Raw genomic sequence first — 25,974 nt, forward strand, 5'->3', positions numbered from 1 at the left:
AACACTGCGAAAGAGAAAAAACGGTAGGGATTCACAGTAAGCCCCAGGAAACTTAACTCAAATTTACTTCAATAGTTTTATCAAGCCACTGTGGCGAAACTAAAAAACGAACACAAACAATAAAAGACCGGACACCACAAGGCCGGACACCACAGACACCCGTGGTGTCCGCCCTTGCGTTCTTTGCGTTCATTTTTATTTGCGTGACAATGGCTTCATGAAGCGTTTGCCCGACTAGCTACAGAACAAGTTAGCTTATGTTACCCTTCTCGGATGGCATTTTGGTAGAAGTTGAAGTGTATCAAAAGCATTGAATTCATTTACATCACTATCGTTCATCGTTCCTGGCGCTGCTCTTGCCTGCAACGAGTGTGAGTTAAAAGGGCGCTAAAGAAAAACACTCAGCCAGTTTTCATTGATAAATAACTCTTTCAAAATCCTATTTTCTTTTCATTCGAGGTAATAAGTTGATCATGAGAAAATAATATTATAGACACAGTTCAATTTATTTTAATTTCAAGACAATGCTTAATAGCCGTTAACATCATTGTGACATAACGGATTCTAAATAATATCATGTTTGGACCGTTCTGGCTTAGTAAATATATAGAATAGAATTCATTGACAGGAAAGACAGAGAAGTCGACCTGAGCTAGTGCGCTCTAGTCTGCTACTCTCTACTGGGGAAGAGGGGAGGGGAGTGAAATTACTGGGATGGATGATGATGATAAGAGAAGTGTTGAGTTTTTATGTATATGAGACAGTTTCCTGGCTAGAGCCGCTCATCGAGCTTGGTGTCCTGCAGGAACTTCTGGCTTAGTAAAAGTTATTTAAGCATGCTAAGCTCTTTCTTTGTTTGTTAAACACAACACAAACTAATTTCATCTATAAAAGCTTAACTGGACAAGAGCAGACACCATAAACATTAATCACGCCACAGTGAGCTGCTGTGAGAACTTCAACGTGGTCCAGCCAGTATTCTATCGCCTTTTGTGCTTTACAATGTTTTTCGCCTTTCTTAAGTTACGAAGCTTGTTTTCACGGCAGTAGTAACAAACTTTATTAAAGAAATAAGCAGGCGGGAATCATTGCCCTAGGTGGGGAGCACCACCAGTTCAGGAATCCGTGGGTTCAGGCCATTCGCCCAGGGTGGGCTTCTTCTTTAATTCTTCAAAAGCGCGTTACTAATACACCGCGAATAATTTTAGTCGTCAGTGTCCCTTTATTATCCAGCGTCCATCCTTACCACTGGCCTCACGCCTAACGACCTTAACCCCCCGAGACCCGTCGTTTCGTGATTTGTCGCCTTATTCCAGGATTCGTGCAAGTCTCAGGCCGTCAAGAGCCACCGCAGGACCTGGTCTTCCTGCAAGCTCGCCGCCAGCGCTATAGCCGGCGGCTCCGGGTGCCAGCACGCTAAAGAAGACCTCGAGGAGGACAAAGGCACCTGCAACCCTGAGATTGTCTCGCGCTTCTTTAACGTGAGCCTCCCGCAATACCTAAAGCTCTCGCACTTCGAGTAAACACAGCTGACGCGATCGCTCGCGACGTAGCACTAAGTTTGTAACTGTAGAATTGCGAGCCAGATGGCGTTCAACATGAATGACAGTGCGGTGAAGGAACACTGTTTGGCACGTTTACAGCAATAACAAAACAAAAAATTCGCATCATGAAGATAAGACGGTCGCTAACATCAACTGGTTTTACTAGCACACCGCCAGTACCGGTCAACAACAGCACAGTCTGTGTGTTAGCAAAACTTGATCTTCAGCATCCGTCCAGCCTGCTTCATGGTGCGCGTTTCCGCTTGTTTCAGCGCTGTACATAAGTCGAAATACCCAAAGCGACTAACCCTGCCCGTTTGCGTCTTACAATAAATATGTGATTGCGGCTAGTTCCCTCATTTGGTAAGTATAGGCAGCGTAGATTTCAAAGAACATAGTGGTATTTTACAAACCCAAAAACAGGCGTGATAGAAATATATACCTAGCTGACATGTGTCACGGAACATGTGTGTCTGTCCATGCTTTACGTGTCCTTCCTTTGTACGTGTTTTCTTGAACGCTGCTCGGCCTACTTATCCGTCTTAACTTAGCAAAGAAACAAATGTCTTGCTGTGCCGGCAAATAGCATCTCTACTAATCATTTATTTCTATTGTAGTACTCAGTGACGCCAGGAGACGTAGAACACGAGACGCACCACCAGAGCACAGTGTTCTTGAGCGTGGCGGGAAACCTAGGCACACGCAAGGCCGTCGAGTACCTGGAGCGTTTCATACGTCCCAAATGGCACGCCAGCGAGGAAAAGAGAATGGCCGCCCTGTGGGCCCTCAGGCAGGCAGCCAAGCGCCAACCCGTATTGGTAAGCAGCTTAAGTTGGATTTACATAGGACTGGACATATCACTGATTATGTCCACGCATGAGCATGACGTGGCTCAGAGCCGTGAAATCATGCCGCAGGAAAGGACGTCGCAGAGATATGACGCTGTCGGCGCGATTACTTGCCGCTCAGCCCCGCCGCCGCTCGTCTGCACCGTAACTGAGCCAGTCTGCCCCATCGTCTGAATCCCGCTTAAGCTACACCGCGGAATGTCAAAAACTATCCCTGCTTTCTTGTTGAATAGCTAAAGTGCAGCATTCCCAGAAGTAAGATTCAAATGTTTCTTCAAAAAAGAAAATAAACGCATGAATACCGAAATTCAAATTTGCTCAAATACTAGGTGAACCTTTCACATAGACTCGAACGGGATTTTTTTCCCTCTGGCATATGTTAAATCGCCCAGTTTTTAAGCACATTACTTACGGTTGGTGTCATTGACAGCTTGCTATACATCTGTGCAGTGTATTGACATTGATTCAGCCAGCACTTAGAGTTAGAGCTTCAGTACCGTGACAGCCACCCATTATAGAGCATCCTTGAACAGTGCACCGCCCGGTACAGTTTCCCGACACTTTAATAAGGCAGTGCGAGTGTCAATTAACCGGCACGTCCGCCATCGCCGTGTCAAGGCATGCATCTGCGAAAGCCGTGAATGTAGTCGCATGCGCATAGAGTGCCCTGTTGACCGAATATCGTGTGATAGGCCCTTCCAGTCAACACGGCATAGATCTGCTGGTTATATGATTATCCGCCGTTCTCACACGTTTATATATATGATGCTTAGGAGATGGCGTCTTTAATTGGCGCCGGCTAATTCTTTCACATTGAGATGCTCGAATAATAAAGTCCATAGACTGTTGAAAAAGCTTACATAAGATCCCCCTCAAATTCAAAGTTTACTAATAGGAGTACGTCATGAACTCATTCTTAGAGTCATGTCAGACCAACTAGAAAGCGAGGACATAAGAAAAGAATACAGAAACACAAAGTTCCTACAGTTCCAGTCGCATAACTACACTAAAGTCAGGGCACATAATAAAACAGGAATTAGGTTCACAAGAAGGCACACGTATACAGGCACGGAATTCACGAAAGCTCAACCAACATAAGTACATACAGAGAACTTGCCTTAGATAATTGCTCTGCTCAATATTTTACAAGAATGTCGCTCGTCCGAAGATTTTTGGAGCGCCATTAACGCGCGTCTTTGCAATAAGTGTGTTGTTCATGGGCATAGGTCGTTGTACCCATTGAGCACGTTGAAAACCAGGTGACGCCTTTCTGTTTGCGTTGGAAACGGATAAGCTGCATAGGCTTAGGAAGCCCACCTGAACAGCCGAGCAACGACAGTAGGACATGCGTATTTCTGTAGCTGAGCTCCACAACCCGGCGCGGGCCATCGTGTCTGTCGACGCTCCCGTTAGTTTATTAACCTCTTGGAGAGCGGTACGTACCGATGTCAGTGTGTACTGACGTAAAAAGACAGCTCGCATTTTCACATCTTCCATAAAGAGCGCGAAGCTACCACTACAGCTTGGAGTACCATAGCACCTCGGAAAGTTTGCAATATACAATTAAAATGGAGTCATATTGGTTGTACTTCGTACCTACATGTGGCGGACACTGGTATTGCGCCATATGTACGTTGTATTCGCTTCCAGCGATGCTTGGGTACCTGAACCACGGCTGAAACAGTTATTCATCGGTGCACGCCTTACAATCTATGCTTGCCAATACAGGGAGTCAAAACGCGAAGGATACAAGAAACTCACGCGACGTGCCTCCCGTGTCACCGATGTGGCAGACTGGTCGATACTCCAACTTCAATGAAATGGCTACTCGGTGCTACATAGAAATCAAAGTTGGGCGCGCTCTCGTTCGTTATTCTGCCCATGCCCTACGTCTTGCGTGCGCGCTGCAGGTCCTTCGCACCAATGTTTAGACGTTTGTCGCCTTCCTGTGAAACTTTTCAGGCTCGCTCTGCCGCCATGCCCGTGTTTCACAACACCAGCGAGCCGAGCGAGATACGTATCGCCGCCTTCCTCGTGGTTCTGGAGACCGACCCCGAGCTGTACATATTGCGCCACATTGGGCTCGAGATGATCACCGAACCCAGCGACCAGGTCGTGGCATTTGTCACCAGCGCGTTCCGTTCCCTGGCCGAGTCCGAGTACCCTTGCCACCGCGAAATGTGAGTCCCACACCACCTCACGGGTTCGAGTTAAGGTGTGCTGTTTGCTGTGTGTTCTTTAACTCATTGCACGGTGGCTTATGTGCAAGTATCAGTGATTGGAACAATTGCGCGCATTCATGTGGTGCCTCCCAAACAGATCAGACACGTTGTAGGATTAGGAAGTAGGCACACCAAGCGCTTGCTTCCTCCCTGGATGCGACACCTTCTAGATGCTGGAAATGTGATCGCCAAGTCGCTACAATCATAGGGGTCATAATCACATTGGTAATCACAGGAAGTAAGAAAAGGCTATTGAAGGACACTGAAAGTTACAGAAGGAGTGGAAACCGCCGTTACTCTTAAGCGCGATCTTCTAGAGAACAAAATAACAAGGAGAGGCTTCAAGTTCCCGCATTCGTATGGGTGTTTCAGTCTTCACAATAACATTTTAAGCGAACTGATTACGTGACCCACAGCTTAGAGTTTAGGTATGTGCTTCAAAATTTTTGAGGCAGATTTTTTTTAATTCGGCGAACTTGGTGCTAATGCCAGCAGAGGTATATTGAACATGGCAGCGTGAGGTCCACTATTATTTAACCCAGGTGCATCTTTCAATAGAGGCACAGATCTGATGGCATGTTTGGCGAAGAGTGGTCACGGAGCAAAATGATAAAAAAAACTGATGACCTTATTTCCAGTTCTAATTCTCACTTTAATTCTGGCCTTAATCTTATGCTTTGCTGGATAGCATGTGGTAAATCAGACAGTGGACAGTGTTCTTACTCAAGTATTCCCATAATGATGTGAACCTTTACATTCCTTTTTAATCCCGATTTTCGATAGCTTCCGTATTATGCGTCCTTTCCGATTTCCTTACTTTCCTTTCTTTATTACTCCACTTTCCTATTATCCACCTTTTTTGTTCAGGAATGAAACAACCTATTGCAGAACCCTCCGGAAATAGTAACGTATTTAGTGTTTTCTGCAGGAAATGAGCTGATATTCCGCCTTCTTACGCAGCTCTCAGCACTTGCGCTACGTGCTGCCTTTGTGGGACAACCACTCGCGGTTCAAAGAGCCCATCGACGGATCCTCATCCCAGATGTTCGTCTCTTCGGGCTACAACCGTAAGCATCACTCGGCCCCTTACTTTCGCCTACACGACCTCTACACCTTGTTTATGTAGTTCTTCACATATGCGGCCTCTGAGATTGCAACGGCGCGCATGCGAGGCTCTATACTCTTGGCCACAGTACTGCTGAAATCTTGACACTCACGTCCGTTCAAGACTAGAGTATCAGGCCAGGTGGAACAGATGCACTAATTACAGCGCAATATGAGTCGTAAACGAGGAAAAGTGGTAGCGATGTTCTCGTCCCTAGTTTTTCGTTTTTTCTTGCCCGTGTCCTTTTGCGCTACAATTCATAAACCACTTCTATTCACAAAGCGTTTACGCGAAGCTGAAGACTTGAAATAATCAGGAGTGATCGAACACTGGACGTCTTTGAAGCCAACGTTTCGAAGAGGAAATTTATCTTCGTCAGGGCAACATCCATGCAGCAATTGTTGCGCTCAACAGTTGCCAGGGAAACAGTTGATGCCCAGACGAAGATAACGGTCCTTGTCGAAACGTTGGACCTAAATACATCGCTTGATCGACCACACCTGTCTTCGACGCAGGCAAATACGACTACGGCAGCATGACCCAGATCGAGATTATCCGTTCGCGCGACAGCTATCTGCCCCGCAACCTGCAAGTCAACATGAAGGACTACATGGCCGGACACACGCACGACACAATGGCCGTCTCGTTCGAGAGCTGGGGTATGGACAAACTGCTGAACCGCCTCGTTGGGCCACAGCCAGGATCAACAAAGAACATATGGAACTTCATGGGCCGCCGTCGGTTTCCGCGAGACGCGTCGGTGGATGAGAGAAGACATATCGATGATGCCGTAAGTGGTACTCTGTAACCTCTGTACATACAACTCTTGCCCGCGTATTCTCCAACTATCCTCGAATCAAAGCTCATGTTTCACTCCACTCAGCTGAGCACAACACCGCCTGCAGACTGAGCAAGTTGCTACGCTCCCCAAGAATCGTCATGAAGTGTCATCGAAGAGCGGTGACCGCTTTTGCCGCGGGGCGATGCTGCCATCAATTTTCTTCAATCGAGGTGGAGTGTTGAATGCAGGAAATTTCTTAAATGCAGGGTTATGATTCAGATCAAGACGTAGAAGTTCCCAAGGGATAATGTGTTAGGGTTAAAAAATAAGAAAAACTAAGACAGCAGGGCCGTACTAACTACTGCCTGGCCATCCTCTCACTGCTCCTCCTTTTTCTTGTTTTTTTTTCTTCTTGAACATGTTTAGACGCAACGGGACTAAACTTACCTACATTCTCGCTCATACAGTATTCCCTCCATCTCATTGCTTTCCTCGGCCAGTGTTTACCTCTTATGTCCCTAGAAATTATGACCCCCACCCCACGAAGCTCAGTAAAAATGTATTCACAGATCTTTCGTGCCTTAAAAAGTTTGCATAGGTTGATTTGAGGCCCAGCACAGAGCGCGAATCAGTTGAAATTTAGGGACTTTCAAGGTATATGGCCATGTAGACCCTGCAAGATCCCTTCCATCTAACCCAGGAATTGCCAGGCAAGTGCGAAAATGACTAAAACGACTGCCAGGATGTGCGACCACGTCGTTTCGGCAGCTCGAAGTGGGAAAACATGACGGATATTGAACACAAACAAGGGTTCAAAGCAGACTATCCACTATCGACTACAATGTGTACTTTCACTGCGCGCTATTTTGATTCTCTTCCTCGTTTTTTGTATGTGTGTTGTAATTTATGACACAACACCAATGCCTCCAGTATTTGGATATCGTCTGGCCTGCATGACCTTTCAACGCTGCGAAAGGTCGGAGCAGAAGTCCTTGTTCCCCATAACTACAAACAGCAACGAAATTGACCACATTTGCAATCGGCGGCAAGTTACGTCTGCAAGGAAACCCGCGCACAGACCAGTCTTGCGACTGCGCTGGATTTGCTCCTTGCTTGATTGACCAGAAAGAAAATGGAAGTCATTATCGTCGACAGTAAAGCCGAAGGGAAGACAGTTTCTCAGCGTAAAGGCGAGGAGACGGGGGGTGGGGGTAATCTGTTGCTCGTAATCTCTATTTTGATGACGATGTGTTGTTTGACCTCCCGAATGCAAATGCGCCAAGTTACGATGCTGCTTGCGATCAGTCTTTCGTTAGAGAAAAACACACGAAGCGATTTCTCACATTGAGTCCGAATTATTTCTTCCAGTCGCATCTATTGCGAAAATGTGGAGCAAACATTTTCTTTTCACGCGTGTGCGAATGTGCCGCTCCTAACACATTATATTATCTGCGTGTATACATCTTTTAATCGCACTGCGCAGCTGCCAATCGCCGTCCGTGAGTACGACCCGGCGTATGCTCGACTTAGCCTGTCCTTGTTTGGGCAGACGATCGACACATGGGAATTCGATGAGTCTCTCTTGGACGTATTGAAGTCAAAAGGTAAGAGGCACAAGGCAAACGATGAACTAATCCGCTGAGACGCCTACTCTAGTGCTAGACATCCGCGAAGCTCAAAGATTCATTCCTGCCAGCCACCTAACTGTACGTCTGAGCGTTAACACAGAAAAGAGCCGCCAATCATGTGCTCTGTGCAAACCTGCAAACCTATAATGCCTTCCCTACGATAATCGACGCATGGACACACAATCATTTCTACTGTCCGTTTTTTTATTAATGCGATTAGCAATTTTAGGATACTTCAACTCAGTGTCCATCTAATCTTTTCCACGGCAACTTGGGACACTGGGTAATCTATGGTCTAATGGGTAGAGCATCGGGGCTACTAAGCTGAGAGGACCGGGTTCGAAATCTATCGTGAGACCAAGTTGTTCAAGGGGTACGTGACACTGGGCATTTACCGTACTTAATCAACATTTTTGACGCCATCTTGGGTCCCTGGGTAAGTGTTAGGGGCTATTGTCACTTGGTATTTGCCGGCTTTTATAATAATCATTACATATAAAAGCATCACAAGTTGCACTCCCCTCATGCCACAGATTGCTAATCGAATTAGTTCGTGAATCATCTCCGAAGGTTGGATGCGCCGCCAATTTTATAGCCATTAATTGTTTCACAGTATTGCAAAGTCGGCCGTTCAAAATATAGCCACGGGGCTGCAGCCTTTCGTCCAAATCGACAACTTTTTTTTTTACATACACTGGCACTACATACTCTTTTAGCCAGGTCATTTGCTCGAATGCGAACAAGAACAAACTATGCCACTGAAGTTTAAGATGACAGGTTCCTAATTTAATAAACATTTATTCTTTGTTGATTGACTTTATAGAACAAGCTTCATCCCTGCTTAAATGCATGAGGCAATCAAAATTGCATCTTCTAGATTGTCTGCAATTTTGTGTATGTGGTTGTGTGCTCGCTGTTTTGTATATGCGATGCAGTTCGCCACTAAGTAGTAACAGCCGTGTAAATCTGTTACCTATACGCAAAGCGTAAAGTTGCATTGGTAGTTTTCCCGCCGTATTTCATGTCATATGTAAGGTAGAGAAGTTATGAAGGCGATATCCGGGTTCAGCGCGCGCATGGTTTCTACATTTGCCTTATGTACATTCGCTTTTTACCGTAAATACTCACTTGTAGTCGACGCATGTGTCCCACATGCCTTATCCTAATGGTCCCTCGTTTTCTAGCGCCTTCTATTAAAGGGACACTAAAGTGAGAAATGATTTCTTCTGCATCAGTAAATTACCGTTCTACAACACCAAAAACACCACTCTTACAACGATAAGACGTTTGGTAAGCCAGAAAAAGCGCAAGAACGAAATACGGGTGGCGACGCCTACTTAAGTTTCCGCCCCTGGGTGCTGTGACGTCATGGAGTTTTATGGCATCTTCTAGGGCCTACTAATTATATATAGCGGTACAGATTGAATACATTGTGTTCTAAAGAAACCAAATATTAAACAAGGCAAGTTTCGCAAACCTTTATTCAGCCAACGCGGCCCAAACGCGAAAACGTACTTTGGAATCCCTGATGTCTTGATGACGTACCGGAGCTGGGGTTTCGGCGCGAAAGTCAAATACTGATACTTCGACCTTCATTTTCTCATCTAATAATCAAACAATTTTTTTGAAATGACAGCCTGAAAGGATCTCAAACAATGCTTCATTAGTCTAAACTGATTTATTGTTTCGCTTTAGTGTCCCTTTAAGCTGAAACAGTGTCAACTCGTCCTGCGTGCTACTACTGGGCTGTTTATTAGCTGCACTTGAAATAATGCAGTCTGCTGCTTTATTGTGTGCAAAGTACTTTGTACCATAGGAAGGGGCCACGTTTTGGTTACATATTCGGTAGTTCGCAGCTTTGCTCTTCTACCGCGGTGCTAGGAGCTTCGGGCATTTTCCCGTGACTCAGGCACCAGTGCAGTGGAAATTATTAAATATAGGTATTGCCGGAACAAAGTAATATGACAGTCACTTTAGCATTAGCTAAAGAAGATGAAGGTGAAAGCCTGCACGCTCACGAAACATTAGTTAAATTACTTTACATTCTCATTCGAATGTGTTGTTACTTCCTATTAGTTGTTTTCAGTTTACTTCTTTTAATGCGAGAGCATTCTGTGGCTCATGAGGCGGAAAATCCGGCAAATTTTAAAGGTCGAGAGCTCGACTGCCACCAAACACAATGTCTTCGAGTGCCTTAATTTTACCTTCATTAATTGACCCTTAATTATACTCGCCTTAATTAACACAAAATGTCGTGAGTTTAAAGTGCAATAATTAACGATGTGCTAATTAACTGTGTTTAATTAACTTGGCTGTAATTTACACCAATGTTCGTGGGTACGACTCCCACCAATGGTCGAAGGTTTGACTCCAATTTTGGTGCCGTGGAATTCTGGTGCTATAACGCCGCACGGTCAATTTTTTTTACCCGTGGACCGTCTAGGGCTAATATTGGAAAATCCACTTCTTGCATGGGTCTATATTGCCACCGGTTTATCTCGCGAACTCTCTGCTAGAGAACCAGAATCACGTTTTCGACAGAATGAATCAGCTGCTCATGTGTGGAACACGCATGCCGTATCGCAGTGACACCAGACAAAGCAGCCGAGAAACCCGCGGGCAGCGGGGGCCGGAAGGTTTTCTCCTTGACCCAAGACTGGACGTTCTTGATGCCCACCGAGCTGGGCATCCCACTGTCCTTCGACCACAAGCAGGCGGACTTCATCTACGCCAATCGCCAGAGCCCTAATGACATCATGAATGGAGACAACGGGGAGATGAACTTCAACGTTAAGGGACACTACTTGTGAGCTCGAAGTCTCTCTCTCTCTCTTGTTAAAATCGGCGCAGTACTATTCGTGTAGCTTCAACGACGCAGGCCACGAAGCACGCATCTTACGCTGCCTCAGAGATCCTGCACCAAAGGACTATCGTGTGGTGCTCATTTCTCCCATCACTGGGCCCAGGTACGAGACCCGGTCGTACCAGATGTTCGCCCTTCCGCTGTCCTTCACCAATGCAACCGTCGGTGCCAGCTACGACGCCAGAACCGTGATCTCGTGGCCTCTCGACCTGAAGGCCACCCTGAATGCCGCGGAGGGCAAGCTGAGCCTGCGTCGCCCGGTGCACTTGCCGTGGAACGTGGCCAACCACTACTTCCATCCCTTCACGTTCAACGTGCCCTTCGAAACGAGAGTCTCTGTCAATTTAGACGATTTGCTGAACATGCGGAAGCCCCTGTACAAACCCGAAGAACTAACTCAGGTGAGAGAACGTTCGACTTCACGGCCACTTCCTGTGTCACTGGCGGGAAAGGTGCATAGTGAGAAGCTTCTGAAGGCGTGTTTCTGCGCTAAGTAGTCCGGCAGCGTTTGACAGCCCTTCTGGCTGGTTGGAAGTGGCACTGAATCAGCGTAGCGTTCATCAAGTTCGACGGTTTTGCTTTTTGCCTAAACCCGAAAGAGGAAAGCAGAAAAACAAGTCAGATTTTACGATCAGTAATGTATATTGCCTTACTTTGCTGTCTAAAGAATCCGTTTGCTTAACAATTCTTCTTCAGTTTAAAATAACGCGAATGAGATTGTGGCACTATATTTAGGAGCGTTCTTACCTGCGCGTGCCTTGCCCCCTTAGCTTTCCCTTCATTTACGCAAAAAGTTGTCTGCGACTGCAGAATCATATGCATAAGCCCAATAAGAACAGCAGCTGCCGCCTTTAAAGGCCTAGTGGAACGCTAATACTTTACTTCTGTATATTAGCGTATAAATCATTGCATTCTATGTATTTAGAAGAGTGCGACAGTTGTGAACGAAAAAGAAATCTGCTAATGTGCTTTGACTTCAAATGTGTACTGTAAGTTTGTCTTCTCTTCATTTGTGCGTCATTATTCATTGAAGAACGATATTTTTATGTAGGCATGAGTTAGGATGCAATTTAGCTTACCACTGTACGTTGATTCACAAGTATTTTAAGTTAAGCTTATGGACGGTGCTAACTTCTTGAACTGGAAAAGGCAAGTACTGATACGTTATATTTCTTCTGTAGTTGGCCCCTGCTTTCTGCGCCGTTCTTTCCTGTCTGTTCATTCTTTTATTCGTTTTTTCTTTCGCAGATTTTTCATTTCAAAAAGTATTAATCAACAATCCGAACAAGTCGTAATGCTAACGTCAAGGAATGTGATCCGGATATCGCCGGTGAATAGCGTCATCTTCAGCCCAAAACAAAGTACCAAAGCAGAACGGCGCCTTAAAACCTTAAAAAGAAAATTCAGAAGTAAATGAGAAACTGGGCTGAGCTGTTTCTCAGTGCATATATTACTACATCCTTCTACTGCCAGGAGTTAACACGTGTCTCTAATTTAATCTGGGTTACAAGCTCCATCTATTGATATACCGTTAAAATGGAGGGCTTTAATTGCCTTTAATAGAACTCATAGGCCTTATTCGCTGTCCCTCTTCTTAGACTTGTCGATTAGTTTGCCCACGCCCTGTGATCTGCAAGCGCCGTGGCTAGGTAGATGGTAAAGCCCCTGAAAAGGTGCGAGCCCGGCCGCGTTCGATCCCCGCAGCGGGACAATTTGTTCTTCAACTGCGAAACTGTTTTTCTGAAATGAATTTTACGTATAGATTCATGCTATTCCCGTGATGATGATTTTCGTGTCTTTAATTACCTTTCTGCGTCATGCAGTTTGATCGCAAGTATTTCGACGAAGCCTACGGTGTCAATCTGGCCGTCAAAGGCCACTTACTCAGTAAGGGCCTACAACGAGGTCTCCGCGACTTCTGGAATACGACGGGGCGCGAGCAGCTCTACTACGTCACGATCAACCCCAACTGGCATCCTCGTGATGTCAAGATATACCTCAAGCCCGCTGCCGAAGGCCCAACCAAAGAGGTGCGTTTACGTTCGGAGTTTCTTGCTGGACAAACTCTATTCCTCTAGCCCATGGAAACTGAGTAAAGACAACTATTTTTCGTTCATGCAGGTAGACGTAGACATTTCGTACAAATTCTTCGAGTCCGGCGAAGCACGCAACAGCCACTTCAACGCTCACGACCAAATAGGCGATGAACCGGGATTGCCGGCTACCCACGTGGTAAATGTTGATGTAAACCTCAAAGGCGAAGCCAAAGAACGCAAAACAACCGCCGAGCTGAGGTATTCCTTCGACCACGACCTGTTCAACCAGAAGCTGCAGCTCTTCTACGAACGAACTCCGTTCAGCAAAGCGGAAAAGGAAGGGTTGAAGGTCAGCATAAACTTGCATCTGTATTGTGGTTTCGATGTAATTCTGTTTAGTTCAGCAACGAATTCGTTATAAACGGACGGCGAAATAAGAGCCTAATCGTAGAGAGGGACAAACCCCAAGGACGGTGTGAATCATTCGTGCAGCAGTGATTCGCAGCGTTTTTTTTTTTTTTTTGCTGTTTCCGTTCATATATTGAAGTACGCGGACTCACTGAGGATTTCCTGCATATGAAAATTATGTTTTTACTTCACAGCGTACGCTTTTGTTCAAGTATCAACAAGCCAAATAAGAATTATCATTGCAGGCTAAAAATTTTTTTAAATACCTTACCGCGTTGGTGAAGCCAGAAATGATCGTTTTAGGTATTCACGACAGAGAAGCACGTAGCATCACGCACCTAATGCCGTGCCCCTGTACCAAGCAAGATATTCTAACCTCTGTCAATATTACTTTCGGGGGAGAAGAATTTTGGTTAACAAGCTAACGTAATAGGGCACCACCACGCAAGTCTCCGGATGAAGGATCAAAGGCCGTCTAATCGATGGACAGCACGTGAGAATGGATACCTGAACATACTTATGCGAAATATACTTATATCACCGTCGCGCTCGCTATCGGAAGCCTGTGTTAACCGCGCGTTCCTCATCCGCGAAAGCCCTCGCCTGCACTCGGACAGCGCCTCGCTAAGGCCAAAACAAAACGTGCCAAGCCTCTCAACGCGCTCGCTCGGCCGCGAGTGAGTTCAACTCAAAGGACCGCTCAGCAGTGTTCAATTGGACATTGATGCTTTTGCATTCACGACTAATAAGAAGTGCTTAAGTGTCCTCCGATTTTTCTTTCTCGCATCTGGGAGCTTCGCAATAGGGAAGAAACATATAGCCTATGGTAGCATTTACGCAGCCGGTTTAAGACGTTTGGAAACGCGTAGCGAGGCAGCGATCAATTGCTTGCCTATTAAAAAATTAATCGCATACGATATTGTTCTCAGGAAACAGAAGTCACCAGCCCAGTGGAGTTTGCGAAGCCATTCTGCAACAGAAAGTTTTTGCTCCCTTTTACCGCACTTCCGATAGGTTAGGTGGTTTCGTGTACTATTATCGCGGTCCATTATTTTCAAGTGCTGATCAGTACGACTAGTGTCAAGCGGTACGTCACGCTTGCGCAGTTTTGAAAACAGTGTCAGTGCACGGACATACTTGTGTCTTTATCTACACACTGACTGACTCTAAATAAAATAAGCCCGAATATTGCCTAATGTGATTGATGACATTGATATTAGCTATTTCGTTACTGGTATCGATGACGGCAAAAGCGGTTCTGTATGACGAAGAGAAGATACTAGACACAAATTCCATCTTGCATTGCGCAGGTCTGCGTCGACGTCTCAACGAATTTTCCGAAGCCGGACTGGTCGAGGTTTCACAACCTGCCGACATTCTACCAGGGTCAGCAAGTCAATGCCAGTCTCGACCTTCGTTACGGAAGCAGTTGCGAAGGGCAGTCACGGGTAAGCAAAACGCTGTCCTCAGTGCAGCTAATTACCTCCTGTACACGGTGGCTACGTTCTGCTGACCGCTCCCAGTAGCCAACGCGTTGCAGTTGCTTAGTGTCATCCTGGTGCGACTCTACAGGTTTGGCAGTGTATAGTCTCTATGCTTCCGAATATACGGTTTTTCAAGCAGCTGCCCTGAGCCTCATCAGGACCACGCTTATCAGAAAATTTTACGCTTCAAGCACGCGTTACGTTTGTTGATAACAGTAGTGGCTACAATTCGTACGCAAGACTGACTCGAACGCCCACCAGAGGGGCATCTTTCGAAACACACTAACGACGGTGGGCGCATAATTTATGGGTTAGCACTGAGTTCCAGGCGACCAACAGGCTTCAGGGATTCCGACGAGCGTTCCGTGGTCCTGATGACAACCGTTACGCTGCACTGACGTGACGTGAAGTACCGCTGTTTATCCCGTTAGTGGTCTACTCAGACTCCCCAATGCAAAGAATTGCGGTCACCAGCGATGACCTTTCACTCACTTAATAGGAATTAAAATGCATGTCTAATTTCGCCGGTCAGCTTTGTATACGGCCATTGAAAAATGCGCGGAACAAAAGCATGCATCCTTTCGGGACGAAATTTCTCGAAGCAGTGAGGAATGGACTCGAATTGAAGCATCCCAAGAGCTCTCTCATCATGTGTCGCCCTTCGCATTTTTGCCTGCCCCAACAGATCACCATCAAAGGAAAGTTTACGCACACGGACGACGATGAAAGGCAACTCACTGCAGCAGTGCAAGGAACGCCACTCGGCAGGGGACACCTCAGCAACGGCTTCTTGCAGAAATTAGCCCGGAAATGCAAAGCTAGCCAAGAGAACGGCATCGAATTCAGTGTCGACTGCTTTAAGCTGCTCCGCCACTCCAGTCGCTTAGGAAAGTTCACGGCCGACGTAGAGTACGCCAACTACAAGCCAGTAAGTAGGAACCTTCACCTCCTTTCGATTTAGCTGGCGCTGCAAGAAGTCCCAAGCTGTGAAGGACTCGTATCGTGTAGCCCTCAATGAAGCACGACATTTACTACCTCCACGCTAACGCCAGGCGCCGTAGCTGTAACTACGAACTGTTTGTCAGTAAGGCAGACTGAAAGACCGCTGGAAAAAAGGCAGAAGTGTACAGAAAAGACGCTATACACTTACAAATGGCCACGAGAAATATACAACGACAAAACGAGCGTGTGCACTGTAGTGCAAACCATGTGGCACTCACATCCCCACAGCGACAAACAAAATGAAGAAATCCGCAAGCATTACTAACAAAGAAATCCAACTCCATCTTTATCAGCAATAAACAAGGAGAACTCGTCTGCAGCTTCTGTTCCAGCTTTACCTACAATACTGAGATCATTGAAGAGCCGGAGTGCTCCCGCAATGCCTGTAGCGCAGCCACTTCCCATGCCAGTGGCAATACACTCCTTTCTTTGATTTTTTTTCAGCCTATGGCTTGTTGGCGACCAGTTTATAGTCATGTACCAACTCGCCCGACATGCAGTGCTTATGAGGCCTAACCGAACGTTTTCTTCCCGGCCGACTGTTCTCTAGCCCATACAGTCTCATAATAAGAATACTAGCGGAAGCTGTGGCGTTACACTCCTTCTACAGCGATTTGGCATATATTCACCGAGAAAGTACACTGCGGCTTCTTTTATCAATCTTTGCTGCTCCGTGCTAGCTTCGTTAGGTTAGAGCCCAGTGATATGTGCTGCATTCTCAATTCGCTTCATTGCGCATTTTTCAGCGCATTAGAAAGAAGCCAAGTGTCATTTTTCTGTTAAGAGCCCAGCCCAGCCAGGTAAAGGTCAAGAGCCTCGTGAGCCCAGCCAGGTAAAGACAATACCTGATGGTCGAGTTTGCTTTTTTTCTCTCTCATTCAGCTGTACAGGGACTTGTTTCCGTTTCAAGCGCTGTACCCTGCGCTTCACCCACCGGAGGACCCCCTCCTGCGTGTGCTGCGCCTCAACGTCAAGGGCAAGAATGGCAAACTTCACGTGGTGTCGCAAGTTCCTTGGAGGGACCCCAAAGAGACGCTGGTCAGCGACATTACAGTCACCCGTGAGGATGGCCACACTGTCGAGTACCACGGCGTGCCATTGTTGACCCACGTGCTTGAACCCAGGGTCTTTGCCGAGATGGGACACACGAACATGGAATATTACTCTTCGCTGTACAAGCATGGTTAGTTACGCTTGCTACACCGATGGGCGTTAAGAATACTTAAGCAATTTTAATGGCGTTCTGTTAACTGTCAGTGTAGCAATTGCCAGAGGACTCACCTCCTCCACAGCAAGAATCCCATCCTGGGTCTATCTACATTTCAGCCGTCGCGCCATCGGACTTCGCGCGTCAGTCGTACTTTGATAGGCGTTGTTCCAGTCCTTGTCATTGCCATCTTCACTGCGGTGTCAAAACTTCTCGGTCGCTATCGTGACGCGGTCAATGCCATCGTTTTTGTCATCACGTTATTCTTCTCATCGACATCGTCGTTTGAAGACTAGGGGTAGTATTCCATAAGAGTCCACCTAGTGGACTGCCCATTTCGACCGATGCTGACTGGACGCAGCTATACGAGCGACGAGGAGATGAGCGGCCCTAGCCAATCAGGAACGGCCGAAATGGACAGTCCACTAGGTGGACTCGTATACAGAATACCTCCCCAGTTCGTTTCAGCGCTTTTCGATAAGAACGGCCAACTTTAGCCGTAGCAACTGAAAAAGCACCACGTCCAAAATCTCAGCCCCTCTTGGTATGTCAATGGCACCGTCAGAAATATAGCCACCGACTGAAACGAAGCTATTGCATGGCGCTGCCACTTACGATTGTCTCTGACCCCATTCGCGCTCGTGCAAATAAATCGGCGCATTGCGCTTTTCGCGTCGTGCCCCTAAGTGGAAAAATATTTTTTAGGGTGTTATTAAATTACCCTACCACATCACCAAAGCAAAGCCACTTTTACCGCGAGAGAACGCTTGGTGCGCTAGAAAAGACGCAAAAGCGAAAGGCGAGGGGCGACGTCCCCTCGCAATTCCTGCAGCTGCTCGCCCTGGTATTATAGATTTTGAGGCTATTTCCTTAGGTTTAGATCATTTGATATCGATAGAAATTTACTTCGTATTCTCAAGGAGCCAAAGATTGAACTCCGGAAGGCTACAGAACTTTCACCGAACCGCCGCGGCCGACATGCGAAAAACAATCAACTTGCAATCCGTCGCGCCACACTGACGTACTGGCCCTGGGATTCCAGTGAGAAATTCGAAAATGAAACATTGACAGTGATTTTCGCTTCTAGTATACAATCCCATTACAACGAAACCAATGAAGGTAGTCTTTTAAAGGTAATTTATACATCTATATTGATTAAGAAGCTGGTTTCGGTCGGATACAGACGCTGATTATACCTAGAGAAATACTAAATATTCAGTAAGTGAAATCCAAACTGAATATGCAAACTGCGTTTCTAATGTGATGATGTGGCCGCTTCTTTTATGCCCATGTCGTCGCGCAGGATACTGTGACCTACAGTCCTTAAGTGTGCGCACCTTCGATGGTACCGTGATTGAACTGCCCCAGACAGACTGCTACGCGGTGGTAAGCCGCGACTGCTCACAGAACAAGCGGTTCCTCGTCTTGGCTAGGGCTACCAACAACCCTACGCTCACCAAGGTAAATGCAGCAACGTTTCGTGGCAAAAAAAAAAAACATATGTTCACTGAGCCGAATGAAGGCATTTCGGGACGATTATCTCGGACTCAGCGAAAAAAAATATATTTCTGCAAATTTAACCGAAGTGCGAAACAAAATTTTCCTAAGGATCATAGCGGGAAATGTGGTGCGGCGTTGCCGTTTAGGTCATCGGGAGGCAGGGAAACGGCAAGACGACAGAGAATGAGAGGGAGAGGGGAGGGCCAGGGACAACCAGCCTGTCAGAAAATTACGTATCTGGACTGATATAAAAAACGTATATGGATACATTAAAAATTTACAGTGACGTTTACTATATGAACTCGGGTAACGCACAAACAGATGAGTACTGTAGCGCACACGAAGCTATCAGCCCTCGGTGCGCCTACACATCCGCATTGTGCATCATATTGAAGACAGGGCTCGCGCGGCCGCACCATACGTAGCAGCCGCCGGAGTAGAATACCATCTTGTAAACATTCGCTTACTACCTAAATTAACTATAGCATGGTGTCAGCGCGGTCTGTGAATGTCTGTTTGCGAATGTCTGTGAATGTCGCGGTCCGTTTCTCGGTCAGCGAAAGTAACTTGAGAGTGAGGACTGCTGTCTGAACATGAGGTTGAGAAATTTCCAGTCTACGTGTCAATTTCCCTTTGTGCCTCTGAATTGTAAATAAATTCAAATTCTCCTTCATTCAAAATCTCCTTCGAGCCGGTGGTACGCGTACTTTTGCTCATTTATTTATCTAATTTAACGAGAGCGCAGCACCAAATTAGCATGAACATCTGCGGGCAGGCCAGTTGATTTCAAAGAAAGAAATTTACCCCGTCAATAAAAACACGTACGCTGCATAAGTGGTCACACAATTAAACAAAGTCACAGGGTTCTAAATGCCGAAGTTTAAGCATAACCATTAGCCAGGATATCATAAAACATGATAAAATCGGTGAAGAGATTTTCTGGTTGACGCTGCAAGTCCCTCCAATAAGGAAAGTTCCTCAACCATATCATGTGGAGGTGCCCTAAGCACCCCCTTCCCCCTTTCCTCAAGCAATTAATATCTAGTGAGGAGCAGTGGGAGGCTGCCTTGCGCAGCTCCAGGCCCGATCTTCAGGAGGCCATCCTGGAGTGGGCTGAGAGGATAAAGGAGGCCTACTTCAAGTAGTTCCTCCCCCACCCTCTATTCCATTGCCCCCTTCCCTTTAAAGAGGGATAAATAAAGTTTTTCATCATCATCATCTAGTCGGAGGTTCGAATACAATGGCGTTGCTTCTACAATTAGACAAACCAAGCTTGCGAAACAACTGACTCGTGAGACTACAAACAGCGAGAAGCGCCCCTTAACCACTCACTAATGAATATGGGTTATTAAGGAGTTTGCGCGAAGCCGACTTTGACAATTCACCAGGCTTTTCGAATGATTCAGTCATAAGGTTCAACGCCCCAAAACAACAGTGGGACTGTGAGGTACATTGTAGTGGAAGGTTGTGTGTTCATTTTTAACACCTTCGTCGTTCAAGACAATGTCTTCCTTGGCAAAGTACTACGCCTTTTCCGTTTCGGGTATGGGTGTTTCTAACCTATTTCTTGGGCTGATCCCAAAGATGGCGCAGTCTAGAAAAGGGCAAAGCCGATGATGATGATCGATGAAGATGATACTGGTGATGACGATTATGATGATGATGATGGCGATGATGACGATAACTGCTTAGCCCCAACTCGTCTAGAAGAAAGAAATTGTCTTTCGTCGACTTCAACTAGATGTCGAATCACCTCCCAACTTTTTATAACTTGCACCTATAGGCCTAAGTACACGAGCGTTCTTGCATTTCGCGCCACTGAAATACGGCCGCCGCGGAAATCGAACGCATGACCTCGTACGCAACAGCAGATCGCCATAGCCCCTGTGCCAACGCGGCGAATGGCTTTTTGATGTCTAGTGGTAACTCTGCAGGTCCATCGGAGAACACGCATATTGGCTGAAGGAAACGTGTACCCCAGAGGTGTTAGGCATACGCTCGAACGACTGCGATGTGACTGATCGTTGCTTTTACGTAAGGCATATACTGGTTGTTAATTTTGTTTTAGATCATAATTTTTTTTGTAAATCGCCTGTAGCATATAGCATAATTCTATTTACACTGTGAGGCGCACATCTGTTGCACGAAAAATCGAAATGCATAATCGAGTAATCACCTTTTTTATTATCATTATTATTAATCACTTTACGGCAAGTATTTCAATCTACGAATTGTATCCGATGAGTTCGCGAGGCGTATCCACTTATAACGAATTTTCTGGATGACACTAGCTTCCAGATGTTCATTTTGCAAAGTGTGCGACGAAATTTATGGGCATTCTAGCTACTTTCGTGCTGCAGTGCATAAACCGAGAGTCTGTTAAAATGAGAATATAACCGTAGTGCATATTTATCGCCACGTTCACGGCGCACATCTCGATAGCCGTGCAATTTCTAGAAGTCGTTACAAGTTATTATCCCTTGCAAGCTCACCGACTACAATTCGTAAATTGCAATACGTGCTGTGATTTAATTATTTTAGAACTTAAATAGTGAATATTTGTTAGTTATGCAATTACGTATTTGGATTTCTCGGGCGAGGACGACAAACACGCTATCTGTCAGAGGTGGTTTTTTTTTTTTATTTCGGTAAAAATAGGCACCCCTTATGTAACGCTAAGCGGTTCAGCATTAATTACTTGCCGACTGCATATCCCAGAGCCAACTTATATGCATCGTACCTCGCAGGCGCTTAAGGTCTTCATAGACACGACCAAGGTAGAAATACTGCCTGGAACTGAAGACTCCAGCCTAGTAGTGAGCGTCGACGGTACAACCATGGAGACAACGCCTGAGAGGCCCTACAGGCACACTTACCACGACGCGGAACTCTTCAGAATCGTGAAATCTGAGAAAACGTGGTTCGCGCTTGTGTCCGAATCGTACGGCGTCTACTTGGTCTTCAATGGAAACATGCTCTTCGTCCAGGTTTGTATACACTTTATTATGTAAAGCTACGTTTTTTTAAAAGCAGCAGGGAGAAGATACTTCCAACTCTTCTTTTTTTTTTTGCATTTAGTAAAGGTGCTGCAGCTAGAATATCCAGACAAAATGCTTAAAAGCCTCAGAGAGCGATTATTTATTCCTGATTATTAGCTTTTCTACAGCCAATTTCCGGTTTCTTTTATCAGGATGTGACCATGTGGTGACGTCACGACGCAGAAGGTCTGTCACGTGAGACCAGGACATCGCCACGGTTTGACACTCACTCCGGCTTGCTCGATCGTCTGGTGTGTCACTATATCTGCCTTCACAACAAGTAGCAGCACAGGAGGCGACTGAGCGAGAGGGAGCAAGTGTCAAAGCGTAGCGATGTCCTGCTCTCACGTTGTCATCTTCTGCGTAATGACATCACTAGTGAGAGGGAGAACTGCGTGCATACGTTGGGATGCCCAGAAGGACCCTAAACTGTCACTCAGGCCGGTGTACTCTGGTCTTCTTACACCAATTTTCCAGCCACCTTGGATCATCTGGACTCTATACCAATTTCACATTTACAAAAAAAATGGAACAACTTTATCATCTCTATTTCTAGCCATCAAGAGTGCATTGCTACCAAATAAACAACTAAACGTTAATCGAGTAACAAATTTGATTACCATGGTCAGTATTTTTTGGTAATTGGTTTGCTGAGCTATTCACAATTAGAATTTTAATAAAACGTGTTAAGTGTGGTTTTCGCGTTAAATTTCGTTCTCTTCAATAAGCATTTCTGGGAATCGAACTCGGCGTATGAAAAAAATGCGTTTGGCAATTTCGGGATCAAAATAGTAAGACCGTGGAAAAATTCGTCACTGGTACAAAACTCACATTCGTACACCAGCGCGCTGAACAGACTTGAATGATAGTCCTTGCACTTGAGCGAGAGAAGGTGAAATTATGCCAATTTGAGGGAATACAATTTTCATTTGAGGCTGCAGTTGAAACGGGAAACATTTGGTGAAAAAAAAAAATTGCCGACCTCAGCTTCGCCACATCTTCGTGACGTCACGCTCTGCAGCCTTCATCTTTCTTCTAAGTCGCGCTCTTTCTTCGCTACGTCCTCGAACTCTTGCAGGTCGCTCCGTTCTACCGCGGCAAGCTGTGTGGCCTGTGCGGTGACTACAACCTGGACAGGAACCACGAGCTGTTCGGTGCCGGCAGCCATTTGCACAATAACACTCTGGAGTTTGCCAAGAGTTACGTGGTGCCCAGCTCAGACTGCAGGCCACCGTCCCAATAATGGAACCCTAAATTATGTAGTCGGCGTTTTTACTCCCTCAAAAAGTAAGAAGACAAAAGGAAACGCTTTCTCCAACGATTTGTACCTTGTTGTGTGTGCCTTTTCATTACTTCCAGCATGGCCACATGTTGAGGCCACAAGAAGAACATCAACCATGCTAAAGTAGACGTAGATGTAGAGAATAGACGTTATTGGCTATGACAAGGTATTACTCGAGCTACAGCTTCCTCTTATTGCAATTTCTGGAGCAACTTCTAATTTATAATCGTTTGAAGCAGTTTATTCTGTATTCTTTATTTATTTTTGTCTCTTCTTTTTTTTTCAAAGTCCCGCACCGTCACTATAGCATTATTTAAGGGGGCAACTGCATGTAAAACAAATTAAAATTCTTGCCCTCCACTAATTCCTCTAACAAATTAATTCCGTCTACTACGGCCCATGGATAATATGAATACCTATACAGCTGTATCATGGAATGATACGGCCCAACCTGACATACGTGATCTTTGCGTGATGAAACATGATTCGGGGAATAAAGATACGTCCTGGAAGAAATTTTCGATGTATTGGGGTATAATAAATGAAAGAGCTGATTCTTACGCCGCTGTGGTAGAGAAATCCAACCGAGATTTTCTGTTTCTTTTTTACTTTTCTAACGCTTGCATACCGGTCGAATTTCCCTAAGACAAACTTTGCAGCTAGACATTGTATGTGCTCAAGAGCATTGATATGTACGCTGTAAAAAGGGTCCCATACAGGACATGCCAATTTAATTGAGGACAAGGACTAAAGGGGAAAAAAATGCCATTTTAATGCGAAAGCGTTATACGCCCCATTTCGCGGAAATCCAGCGGCGGTGTGACCAATACATGGTACCGAAAGTTGCCGATTGCACAAAAGGTAAAAACACGTCAAGAAATAAAGTAAAAGCACGTCAAGAAATTCTCGGATCGACGTCAAATTTCTCGGTGGCTTACACAACCCGGCATCCTATCTTTCCCATATGCAAAACTTCACGTAACACTTTTGGTGATGTGCGGGTCACCGTCGTCATCGTCTTCTATCACGCGCTAACGATCAATCAATACGAAATGACACCGCTGCGCTCCACGTATCCATTTCTTGGCCGAACCCCAATAGTGGGTACAGCGCTGGATTAGGGGGGGGGGGGGGGGGGAGGGGGTGCTAAGGGGGCTGCAGCCCAGGGCCTCACCTCGGACAGTAGGAGAAGGGGGCCCATTTATTCTAACCTGCTTAGTATATGGAACCTTGGGCAACGGAACTTCGAGCGACATGTATGAAGCGAGAAAACCAGAACGAGCAGACGGAGCCCCCCGCCTAATGTACCAGCATGCGTTTAGCCGGATCATTTGGGGACAGCTTGTCGAGCTGCAAAACGGGAACCCCCGCCACCCCGGCGGGGCCCTCTTTCTTACGAAGCGAGCTGCGTTTGCTTGGAAGAGTTCTCGTGGTTTCCCGTCAGTCCGTCTGTCCAGTGCTGTCTGGAGAGGAGGGGCAAGAGAGAAACACCTAAACATCTAATGCGGGATGAGGAGCTAAATCTCCCTTGGCCCTCCATCACCACCATGCCAGCCTCCACCTCTGAAATAGTTCCGCCGCTGTCCTTCTCATAGAAAGGATGTGGTGCAGTACCCAACAGCGCCTCCCATTCGACTTTTCTTTACCTTGATGGTAATTTGGGCGGTGGAGGACGAGTCCGATAGCAAAGAATGATGAGTATGATGGCAGAGTCTAGGCAAGAAAGGAAAGAAGACATCACAAGTGCTTTTCTCCGTGTGCCGTGGGACATGGAATGTTCACTGTCCGGGCTAATGTTGTGGAAGAGTGAAGGGAGAAGTTGGAAAGCTTGACACAAAGGCCTGTCTCCAGGGTCCATTCCTGCCTAGTGGCTGCGCACCCTCGCGCGCGGTCGACGGGAAAGGTAGGTCAGACTGGCCGCCGATATTTCCAGAAAGAAGTAGAAAAATATGACTCAGAGGCGACGGAGGGCGCGTAACTTCGCCCGCGCTAGGAGTCGCCCTCTTTCCTTCGTTCTCGCGCTCAGCGTCGACGGGGCGAAAGAAAAATCGAGAACCTCCCAGAACAGACGATTGCTCCTAGCCAACAGGAAGACGAGACCGGAACGGGAGAAGGCGTGAGTTTGTACGGAGGAGGCAATTTGTACAAGGAACTCTATGCGTATGTGAGCGCCTGCTCTGGCGCTAGTAACAGACGCGGCGCGCGTCTATAAAAGGAAGTTGATCGAGGGCTGCGATTCAGCCCCGAGCCGCCGGTTAAGCTTGCATAAGCCCGTCCGCTGAGGAGCTCCCGGGGGACGCACCACTCTCGGCCAGCCACGGACCATCCATGCAGCGTGCGCCAGTCATCGGGACGTCCACCGTTGAACACCTGCGATCGCGTCGGACTGACGAAGTGCCCGGTGAACAATTAGCATCCATTCATGCGAAAATGCTCGGTCGAAAGCATCAAAGTGGTGCGTCTAAACGAAAGGCTATAGTGGACGGCTATTAATCCGTCCACTATTGTTTACTAGATCTAGCCCTAGGAGTGTTAGCCAGCGCAACTCAGAGCCATGGCAGGCGAATGGGAAACATCCATTTTGGGGAACACACACACAGTTATTCAACTTCCGTTCTACCATTTCCCGTGCCCTAAGCGCAGTTGGTAGCACTCCGCGGAGGGCTGCCACGAGCTCCCGTGTTCTCGCTTATAGTGGACGCGCCTGTACGTGGCCTCCTCAGTCACACGTACTATACCTGCCCCTCTCCAAACTCTTGGCGGAGTGCCAAGGAAAGATACTCGTCCAACAAGACACGGTCCCGGTTTCCATTCATTGTAGGGGACTCTATGCTTCTTATGAAGTGCGAGAAGTGAGATGGTTGATGGGGGTTTATCCCGCAAGCTTTTATGGCATAGATGCAGAGAATTTCGACCTGCATAAGTAATCTCTATGGTTTAATTACCCCAAATTAGAGTAAACGGTAGCGAAAAGTTTACCTGACGGGATGCAAATGTAACGACTTTTTGTTTTGTTCATTTCTGAC

The 25,974-nt window shown here is 46.4% G+C and overlaps 1 protein-coding gene across 1 annotated transcript; it reads left to right on the forward strand.

Moving 5' to 3' along the window:
• The first annotated feature begins 257 nt into the window (after positions 1-257).
• On the forward strand, positions 258-22,950 carry LOC142559800 (vitellogenin-6-like). Its single transcript, XM_075671461.1, has 16 exons — positions 258-284; positions 1,317-1,481; positions 2,162-2,362; positions 4,355-4,572; positions 5,575-5,681; positions 6,235-6,378; positions 10,715-10,934; positions 11,095-11,392; positions 12,815-13,021; positions 13,113-13,376; positions 14,746-14,883; positions 15,605-15,847; positions 16,804-17,104; positions 18,432-18,589; positions 21,376-21,615; positions 22,745-22,950. Exons 1-16 carry the CDS (start codon positions 258-260, stop codon positions 22,907-22,909), a joined length of 3,096 nt encoding a protein of 1,031 aa, XP_075527576.1. The 3' UTR covers positions 22,910-22,950.
• The last annotated feature ends 3,024 nt before the right edge of the window (positions 22,951-25,974 follow it).

The sequence above is a fragment of the Dermacentor variabilis genome, chromosome 10 (assembly GCF_050947875.1).
Source record: "Dermacentor variabilis isolate Ectoservices chromosome 10, ASM5094787v1, whole genome shotgun sequence".
In the NCBI taxonomy this organism is placed as follows: domain Eukaryota; kingdom Metazoa; phylum Arthropoda; class Arachnida; order Ixodida; family Ixodidae; genus Dermacentor; species Dermacentor variabilis.